We start from the raw sequence: 10,703 nt of genomic DNA on the forward strand, positions 1-10,703 counted from the left end.
AAAAGAAGGGAGATGGACAACCCCAAGGAGACTGAATTTCTTTTCCAAAGTGACACAGTCAAGCAGGCTCTCAGAATTCCAGCTTAAAGTAGAATTCGGGTCTCCTAACATGCTGGGAGGGATCGGGGGCAGGAGGAGAAGGGGACGACAGAGGATGAGACGGCTGGATGGCATCACTGACTCAATGGACGCGAGTCTGAGTGAACTCCGGGAGTTGGTGATAGACAGGGAGGCCTGGCGTGCTGCGATTCATGGGGTCACAAAGAGTCGGACACAACTGAGCGACTGAACTGAACTGAACATGCAGACATAGGAGTAACATTTAAAAAGCAACAAACCAACTTGTTGAACTACATATTGACCAAAAATAAAGTCAACACCACACATGATACCAACTGATACTTCTAAAGAAAATGGAAAATGAAACAATGAATCATCTGTTTTAGACTTTTATTTATTCAAATACCACAATTTTCCATAGACATGGGCCATATTTAATTATGCATATATAATTATGCATTAATTCAGTTCGCTAATTCCTAAGTACTATGTGTAAAGATTTTCATGTGCCAGCAATATTAAATTAAAAATTAACTCATATTATTACCTTGTGCTCATCTTTTCAAATTAGAAAACAATTTTTGGTCTATTATATTAGCATGATTCAGATTCAACATTAATTTGTGTTTGGACTTCACCTCAGTGGCTCAAAATCAAATATTTCCACCAATGCAAGAAAAGGATCAAGGTCACGAAGCTGTTACAACAGGTAGGCAGTTGAGGGGTCTGAACTAACAGGGTCAGGTCAGAAGAAATGGAAAGAAGATACAAGTTTGAGAATGGTGCCAAGAATTCAAGTCTGATTAAATAGGTTACGGAAAGTGAAAGTCACTCAGTCACGTCTAACTCTTTGCCACCCTGTGAACTATACAGTCCATGGAATTCTCCAGGCCAGAATACTGGAGTGGGGAGCCATTCTCTTCTCTAGGGGATGTTCCCAACTCAGAGGTTGAACCCAGGTCTCCCATACTGCAGGTGGATTCTTTACCAGCTGAGCCACCAGGGAAGCCCAAAATAGTGATGGCAATAAGAGAGGCAGAGAATACAGGAGAAAGGTGGCCACAGTGTGGGAATAAGGAAAAAAAGGTGTTTATTTGTGCTGCTGAACCTCATGTGCATACATGATACCCACAGGGATGTGTCCAACAGGAAGGCAGAAAGAACTAAGGCGGACTTCAAGCATGAAGCCCAGAGTGGGGATGGACATAGAAACCAGCACTCTAAGAGATAGCCACTGAGACAGCACCAGATCACCGAGAGGAAGCCCACAGTGAGACGAGGAAAGGCTGGCAGAGGCCCCCGCCTGGGGCTACTAGCAGTGGGAAGAAGACGGAGCAGGCCAAGGGAGCGGGACAAACCAGGAGAGGTCCAGGATCTACACTAGCAGTAGGGACCCCAGAGAGGCAGGAGTAAGCAGGAGAGGACGGCGACTGGACTGGGTGGCTGGGCAGTGTGGCGGGGCAGAAAACAATGCGGAAGAAACCAGAGAGAGAAAGGAAGGAAGGGCGGCCATACCCACCCACCCTCCTGAGAAAGCCTGAGGATATCCGGCACAAAGTCCTAGGATTCAGACTTGAGAGATGTCACGGCAAAGTGGGTGAACCAATATTATTATGTCAACCACACATATCAACCACATCATGAGCTTCAAGTACATCTGGCACAAGCATATGAAAACCTAGATCTAGACAACAACTATTCTGCCCACCCAAATCCACTCTCCCAAGACACACACACACACACATTTCTGAATGATAAAGACTCTTCTAATACAAATACAAAAAGAGGACCTACCTTTTATCAAAAGTATATGCCATGATATACATTTTGAAATACACCTTGTAAGATTTATGTCAACATTTTACTCAAGAAACGACCTTTTAGTCTTTTAAATGCCTTGCTACTTTTATATCATTTTGACCCAAATTTGGCACTATCATGAGTCATTAGGGGAAAAAAATCCATGAAAAATATAATTAAATTTTAGTTAACCCCAAAGTTGTATTGAAAATGTCAGCAAACCATTTACACTGTGATACTTATGTTGTAAAACAATTCTCAAAAATTCCTAAGTATTGAAGATCTTTCAAGCATCAATTTTCTGGTTCATGAGGTGTCTTAGTACATATTTTGTGTTTACATAAAAACACTGTTTTCAATCAATAAATGACCTACGAGGTTGAGGTAATGAAAAATGGTCATGAAAGCAGCAAATACCTGAGGTACTCACAGCTGTGGAGTAGGGATTATGAGCTCCAGTATTTTCAGCCCAGCAGCCACATCCATAAAGAGCAGCCTGGGGGAAAAAAGGTAGATAAATATAAATACGGCATTTTAAGAATATTATACATAATTGCTAGCTTTCAACAGAAGACAGAAATCACACCCATCTAATAAAGCTTCATCTAATAATGATGCATAGCACACACGTGATAACCAGAGGTTGAGTAAGACCTACCCAGACAATGGTCCTAACACTATCAAAACTATTTTCAGCTAAGGATTAATCTAAAATTTTCAGAAAAGAGAAAAAAAAATTCTTAATCTTATCAACAGTAATTTCTTCCTTCCCAGAAAAAATCTTCCCTCTGCTGTAGGCTTGTCGAGTGTGGCCCTTCTGGACCTTTGAAATAACCTCTCAGACTAGGTGTGTGTCAGTCAGATTCCTCGGGGAGCATAATAACCGTGGGTCCCCAGCTATATCCCTGATAGTCTGGAGGCTGGCTCGGCAATCAGCATTGTTAACCAGGACGCTAGGGGCCTGGAATTCAGGTGGTCTCCCTGCCACCCTCCAGCAAGCCCTGCTTCAGGCTTTAGTGCCTTTCCCCTCCTCCTTCAGGACAGAACAAGAGGAAATCCAACTGTTATGCACCAAAGGGCCCAGTATATGCTCACCACTGTTCTCGATTCTGCCAGATAGAAAGAGGGGCGACAAAAAGGCCTGCTCAAGCTAATCGCTCTGCGAGGTGGCAGAATAAATTTGTGTCTGAAACCACCAGGAACACAATAAGCTACCGTGGTTTTATAAAAGTGTGTGATAATCATTCCTATTTGTTTCCAAGTGTGCCACCCAGAATGTCTGGATTCACCTTTTCAATATCTACTATGATTTCTCTGCCTTTGCAAGGGGGAATCATAATTGATAACTTTTCCACTCCTTAGTTAGAAGCAGAATTCAAAAAACCCTTAGATGGTTATTGCAGAGAAATACAAGGAGGGGTGGTCAAGAATGTTTATGATTACCTGTTTGATAAGAACAAAATACTAGTGGTAAAAGAAATGGCTAAATAAACATTGGCACAGCAACACGTGGAATTTACTGCAAAGGTTAGAAAGAAAGAATTTAAAAAAAAAGATAAGAACTATTACAGAAAAAAACTCCAAAACACTGAATTTTAAGAACTATTACAGAAAAACTCTGAAACATTCAGTGTTTAAAAAAAAAAAAAATCCTACAATATATTCAGTATTCTCAGTGAACTGATGAAGGAAAAAGGTACTCCCACAAAAATAGGACTGCTATATTCTAGGAGCTTATTTGTGAGGGGTGGAAGCTAACACAGAATGGTAACCAGACAGATTTCAATTTTCTATGATGGTTTATTCCTTTTACAAGGACTTCAGAATTAATTTGCTCCAATATTCTGCATAGAACAGGGGTTTTCAGGAAACAGTCCAGGCACTTCTGATACTGAGAACTTCACCACTTCATGTGGGAACATATACCCCTTTTGGACCCTTTTCATTGGTGAGCAGCTCTTCCTTTGATCGCTTTAACGAATATCCACCTTCTCATAACTTCCACCCACCAATCCTGGGTCTACTCTCCGGAAATACTTTAACCTCCCCCTAAGAGTTCTCCAAATTTGCCTTTTCTAATGCCCTGATTCCTCTTTTCTCTCTCAAAGAATCTGCGAAAGTGAAAGTCTCTCGGTCGTGGCTAAATCTATGCGACCCCATCGACTATACAGTCCATGGAATTCTCCAGGCCAGAATACTTAAGTGGGTTAGCAGTTCCCATCTCCAGGGGATCTTCCCAACCCAGGGATCAAACCCAGGTCTCCTGCATTGCAGGCGGATTCTTTACCAGCTGAGCCACCAGGGAATCTGTGAACTGTTCCCCAAGACGTTGAGATGCACACACCCACTCCACTTCCCTAATGACCCTCCTTGAGAACTGACTCTAAGTCCAGGATAAGGGAGATGAAACCTGACCGTGTTCGTGTGATCCAGTTGCCACCCGTCACTGTCACTGACAAGACCCCTCTCACAAGCAAAAACAGGAACTGAGCGCAACACCCCTCGTACGGCAGGCAGTAGAAAACCTATTACTGCCTTTGAAAACACCAAGCTTCTGAAATAAACAAGACAGCTGGGTGAGGGTGGCAACGTAAAGTCCTTCAGAAGGGATTCAGCTCACAGATTTCAGGGAAAAATGGCAAACCTGTAGGCTAAAGCCATTCAACTGGTCCTACCTAGGATGGGTGCAGGGTCAGCCAGAGCCTCAGAGAACATGCGGCCTCAGGGAAAGGGCCCAACCTTCCTTCACTGAAAACCCTGGATATTAGTCCACTGCCCTTTTCATTTCCCACAAGTATCTTGACCTGGAGTTCTGCACCCAAAAAAATAGTAAATAAGACCACAAGGACACTCCCAGTGGAGGTCATGAAAGAACGCTTATTCTTACTCTTGGTCTCCTTTCTCAGCAGATTTCCTTTATGCTACCTCTCCTCAATTTCATGACCTAAAGTTATCTCCCTTCTTCATTTTCTGAAACAGGCTGGGCTGAGACAGTGACAGGTAAGAGAAAAGAATCAGAGACTGTCCCTCTCCTATCCACTCTGCTAGATAAAACACAACAAACTTACGCCGACCTTTAAAAACAAAAAGCTTCTTTCTTTTCAGTAGTAAAATGTTATCAAAGCTACTATCATGCAGTAAAAGCAGGTCATGCAAATGATGATATATAATTATGATAAATAATTAAATAATTATCATTTACTCTTCTCTGGGTCTTTGTTTCCTTTTTTACAAAACAAGGATATAGTAACACGCACTTCACAGTGCTGTAGGATCACGGGAATTAACACACTTCCTCCACACCACCAGCAATTAACAAATAGCAACTGCCACATTATTAGGAGGGACTGTGACAAGCGACTGAAATGCACAGTGTCATTTAATCTTCTAGAACTTTGTGAGGTAGCTATTTATCCCCATTTTACAATTGTGGAAAATAGAACTTCAGGTGTTGAGTAACCAGTCCACGTGAGGGGACTGGTAAGTGGAGAGGTGAGGTTAGAATAAAGTTTACACTTTATTCCCAAATCCACACTCGACCCCTAAACTCAACCGCCTGTTTTCATGTGGGTCAGGTAGAGTTTGGAGGACAGTAGAACAGAATAATTCCGTTTCATGTCACATGTGCAAATTCTAATTATTGTAAGATAAGGAAGCAAATAGCTGTGAAAAGAAGAGAAGCGAAAAGCAAAGGAGAAAAGGAAAGAGATAAGCATCTGAATGCAGAGTTCCAAAGAGTAGCAAGAAGAAATAAGAAAGCCATCCTCAGCCTCCTCAGCCATCAATGCAAAGAAATAGGCAAACAACAGAATAGGAAAGACTAGAGATCTCTTCAAGAAAATTAGAGATACCAAGGGAACATTTCACACAAAGATGGGCTCGATAAAGGACAGAAATGGTATGGACCTAACAGAACCAGAAGATATTAAGAAGAGGTGGCAAGAATACACAGAACTATACAAAAATGATCTTCATGACCAAGATAATCATGATGGTGTGATCACTCACCTAGAGCCAGACATCCTAGAATGTGAAGTCAAGTGGGCTTTAGAAAGCATCACCACGAACAAAGCTAGTTGAGGTGATAGAATTCCACCTGAGCTATTTCAAATCCTGAAAGATGATGCTGTCAAAGTGCTGCACTCAATATGCCAGCAAATTTGGAAAACTCAGCAGTGGCCACAGGACTGGAAAAGGTCAGTTTTCATTCCAATCCCAAAGAAAGGCAATGCCAAAGAATGCTCAAACTACCGCACAACTGCACTCATCTCACACTGTAGTAAAGTAATGCTCAAAATTCTCCAAGCCAGGCTTCAGCAATACGTGAACCATGAACTTCCAGATGTTCAAGCTGGTTTTAGAAAAGGCAGAGGAACCAGAGATCAAATTGCTAACATCCACTGGATCATGGAAAAGCAAGAGAGTTCCAGAAAAACATCTATTTCTGCTGTACTGACTATGCCAAAGCCTTTGACTGTGTGGATCACAATAAACTGTGGAAAATTCTGAAGAGACAGGAATACCACACCACCTGACCTGCCTCTTGAGAAACCTATATGCAGGTCAGGAAGCAAGAGTTAGAACTGGACATGGAACAACCGACTGGTTCCAAATAGGAAAAGGAATATGTCAAGGCTGTATATTGTCACCCTGCTTATTTAACTTAAATGCAGATTACATCATGAGAAAAGCTGGGCTGGAAGAAGCACAAACTGGAATCAAGATTGCCAGGAGAAATATCAAGAACCTCAGATATGCAGATGACACCACCTTTATGGCAGAAAGTGAAGAGGAGCTAAAAGCCTCTTGATGAAAGTGAAAGAGGAGAGTGAAAAAGTTGGCTTAAAGCTCAACATTCAGAAAATGAAGATCATGGCATCCGGTTCCATCACTTCATGGGAAATAGATGGGGAAACAGTGTCAGACTTTATTTTGGGGGGCTTCAAAATCACTGCAGATGGTGATTGCAGCCATGAGATTAAAAGATGCTTACTCCTTGGAAGAAAAGTTATGACCAACCTAGATAGCATATTCAAAAGCAGAGACATTACTTTGCCAACAAAGGTCTGTCTAGTCAAGGCTATGTTTTTTCCAGTGGTCATGTATGGATTTGAGAGTTGGACTATAAACAAAGCTGAGCGCCAAAGAACTGATGCTTTTGAACTGTGGTGTTGGAGAAGACTCTTGAGAGTCCCTTGGACTGCAAGGAGATCCAACCAGTCCATTCTGAAGGAGATCAGTCCTGGGATTTCTTTGGAAGAAATGATGCTAAAGCTGAAACTCCAGTACTTTGGCCACCTCATGCAAAGAGTTGACTCATTGGAAAAGACTCTGATGCTGGGAGGGATTGGGGGCAGGAGGAGAAGGGGACGACAGAGGATGAGATGGCTGGATGGCATCACTGACTCGATGGATGCGAGTCTGAGTGAACTCCAGGAGTTGGTGATGGACAGGGAGCCCTGGCGTGCTGCAATTCATGGGGTCGCAAAAGAGTCAGACACGACTGAGTGACTGAACTGAACAGAACTGAACTGAAGGAAGCAAATGAAGTTTTCTTTCAAATTGCCACTTTAGCATCTGAACTGTTATATCTAGAGCAGGGAAAAATGTGCAATATGCTAAAATTTAAAAGTTTTTTGTGCATTTAAAATGTATATAGGAATACCTAGTTTTAGCACATTTTTAAAAATATGAGTCTTTGCTTTTCAAAGACAGTTTGTTTATGTATTTTGTTTCATTCTATTGTGCTTGTCTAGAAGGACAGCCCTGTACCTCTCATAAGATCCTTCCATGTTTCCAGGCTTGGTGCCTCTCTTCTATCTGAGTAATATAACCCGATTAAGCAACTGCTTTCCATGTAAGCAACTTTACCCTCTCCTTCACACCATTTCCTGATTTTTCAGCCCTCACAAACTGTACATTCATAAACCAGTCAGGTGGGGCAAATTAATATGTAAGGTTTTTTTTAAAAACTGAGGTACAACTGACACATATTTTATTAGTTTCAGGTATGCAGACTAATAATTCAATATTTGCATAGAATGCAAAATGATCAGTTAACATCCATTAACTTCTGTCAGCATACACAGTCACAGAATTGTTTTTCTTGTGATGAGAACTTTTAAGATTTACTCTCTTAGTTTTCAAGTGTGTACGTGTAAGCTTTACAGTATTTCTTTTTCCAAGACAACCCCATGTGCAGTGTGGCAGAATAGCTTTAAGATTGCTGGGTGTAATGTCCTGCTAACGTAGTCCAGAACTATCCTTGGTTCTCTTGTTGCTATTTTGCTAACCAAAACAAACAAAAACCAGTGAAAAAGTCATGGGAATGGCAATGTGATGAAGGCGGCTCTGCTGGCTTTTCTCTCTCTTTCTCCACCAAGGCATCCAGATCTGATATGCCAAGCTTGGTTTTCCTATTCCAAACTTGACAAATACACAAGACTTTATTATGTGGAAAAACATCATGACCAGACAAAGACTTTTTATACTGAGTTCAAAGCGTTTACACATGTTGAGTAACATGTCCCATAAATCCCCTTGCACGGCAGGCAAAGAGTAGCACAAAATTAATTATTCCTCCCTTCCCCTTCCCACCATAGCACTATGAGTGCTTTGTCCACAAAGGGCAGGTCACAGAACATCAGTAGGGGCTTTGCAAAGATGTCCTCCCTGAATCAGATCACTCTGCTCTGGGCACTCGCTACCCACCGTGTCCAAAGCAACTGTGACGTGGACTCTTCTTCAAACACGAGATACAAAGCATAAAGGGTATGCCAAGCGGTGCTCCAGAGGCAACGTGAGATCCCAGCACGGAGCTTACACACGCCCCACACAACTGTCACACTTGAACAGACTGTGCTGTGCTGCCGTGCTGTGCTGTGCACCCAGCCGTGTTCAGCTCTGTGCAACTCATGGTCTGCAGCCCGCCAGGCTCCTCCGCCCACGGCGTTCTCCAGGCAAGAATACAGGAGCAGGTTGCCATCTCCTTCTCCAGGAGACCTTCCTGACCCAGGGATCAAACCCGCATCTCTCGCATCTCCTGCTTTGGCAGGCGGGTTCTTACCACTAGCACCACTTGGGAAGCCAGCAGACTCTGTGAGGGCGTCCAATTCGTTTGTTCACTCAACAAATATTTGTTAAGCCAGTAAGCAATGTGCCAAATCCGTATATACTCAGAAAGATTATTAGATCAAATGGATTGTTAAATTTCATTCTCAATTTAGTGCTAAAGGCCGGAGATGGGGAGTTGGGAGTAAAGATGTACAAGTGAGCTCGCAAAAAAGCCAGTTGCATATAAATTCAGCCTCCCTCATGCCTCGATTTCTTGAGTAGTATCATGGTTTGGTGACTTGAAATACCAGTTAGTATATAACAGCTGAAATGCTTAATCAGAGAAACGATTAGGGTCAAAATGCTACTGTTCCTTGAATAGAGGAAATATAAAATGCAACTCTGAAACCATTTTCCCACCTGAAAAGCAAGCAGTCATACAGTCAGGTGCTCACTTCTACAGAGAATGACATTTACAAAGAATGAACATGGGACTCACTGCACATTTATTACATGTCTGATAAATACCCAGGCCAGGACCCAGCCTATTGAAAGTAGTCAAACACAGGATTATGTTTGTTTGGTTATAAAGATCAGTAAGAACCCTAGTATTCTGCGGTAGGTTTTCATTTTAGAAAAGATCCTAAATAGGCAGTTGATGATTCATACTACCTAAGTTGTTAAGAACAATATCATTTGTTTTTTCTAAAGAAAAAAAAAATGTCTCTACTGGTTCAAAAACTTGTGAGCTAGAAAATTCTACGTTCAACTTGTGAGGCTAGTTTAAAAACCTCAGCGTTCCTTACCTGCCCAACTCTCCCTGGATGTTTCAAGGCCAGGCCTCCACTAGAGACGGCAGCTGCCACATTCCCTTCGTGGTCCACAACCACAGCACCCACTGTGTCCAAAGGGCCTGAGTCGTTCTCCTGTGGAGCAAAAAGGGCCAGAGCATTCACTAAGCACAGTGCGCAACAGTGATGTGACCACACAGCTCTTCAAGGCCAATCATGATACGGCAAATTCTGAGCTTATCCTTAGCTGGAACATTCGGCAGTCTCCTGAAATTATGTATCATCAAGTTGACGCTTAAATCCGGTTCAAGTCAAAACTTATTTTCCAGTGAAAGATCCTGAGCCAAGGGTGTCTGGTTGCTTTTCTCTAATAAGAAGCCTAACATGCCTTTCAAAAGGAGGAAGAAAACAACAATATAAATTGTAGTATATCACTCTATCACCTTAATCTCAAGAATTCAGATCACGACTGAGAATCTGTAGAGGAAAAGCTCTATGGTATAAGTGAACTAATAAATGTCCTTATTTGTATTTTTTTAATACTATGCAAAAATTTCTAAAAGTAATATATTCACCACAATAAATGAAGAGAGTGACATTCAGTCTTGAACTAGATCATGCTACAGTTTTCTTTAAAATTTCTTCCTTGTGAGATACTTGATGGCAAACTCCCTTCTCTGCTACGTTAATAATATGGTTGCCACTCATATGGCAGAAAACTGCACATTCCTGGGAGCCATCTTTGTGTTTCTGGGTCTTGTTCCAGGCCTCACATGCTTAAGGCATTTCACACATATTGACCACAAGCAGCTGTCTCTTGCCTTGAAGATTTCTGGATCACCTGTGCAAGGCAGACAAACTTTACACTGCTGGATAAAAATCAGAAGTAAAGGAAGTGGGAAGAAAATTTCATGAAAAATTACCTTTTTAGTATACTAAAGGAGGGCTATTATAGATCTTTAGGTTCATTGTGGTCATGGTGGTATATATTTTTAAACT

The 10,703-nt window shown here is 41.9% G+C and overlaps 1 protein-coding gene across 6 annotated transcripts in view; it reads right to left on the reverse strand.

Annotated features, from left to right (window-relative positions):
- The window catches only part of TASP1 (taspase 1), a 273,068-nt gene that overhangs the window by 144,465 nt on the left and 117,900 nt on the right, over positions 1-10,703 (reverse strand). For 4 of the 6 annotated variants that reach the window (XM_027976480.3, XM_042230423.1, XM_004014161.5 and 1 more), the window contains 2 exons: positions 9,720-9,839; positions 2,278-2,356 (listed from right to left, as the gene is read on the reverse strand). In XM_027976480.3, coding sequence (XP_027832281.1) covers positions 2,278-2,356; positions 9,720-9,839 — 199 coding nt within the window. The remainder of the gene's footprint in view (positions 1-2,277; positions 2,357-9,719; positions 9,840-10,703) is intronic. The other 2 variants (XR_006055806.1, XM_060396849.1) reach the window with 1 other exon arrangement.

Source organism: Ovis aries, chromosome 13 (assembly GCF_016772045.2).
Source record: "Ovis aries strain OAR_USU_Benz2616 breed Rambouillet chromosome 13, ARS-UI_Ramb_v3.0, whole genome shotgun sequence".
Lineage (NCBI taxonomy): Eukaryota > Metazoa > Chordata > Mammalia > Artiodactyla > Bovidae > Ovis > Ovis aries.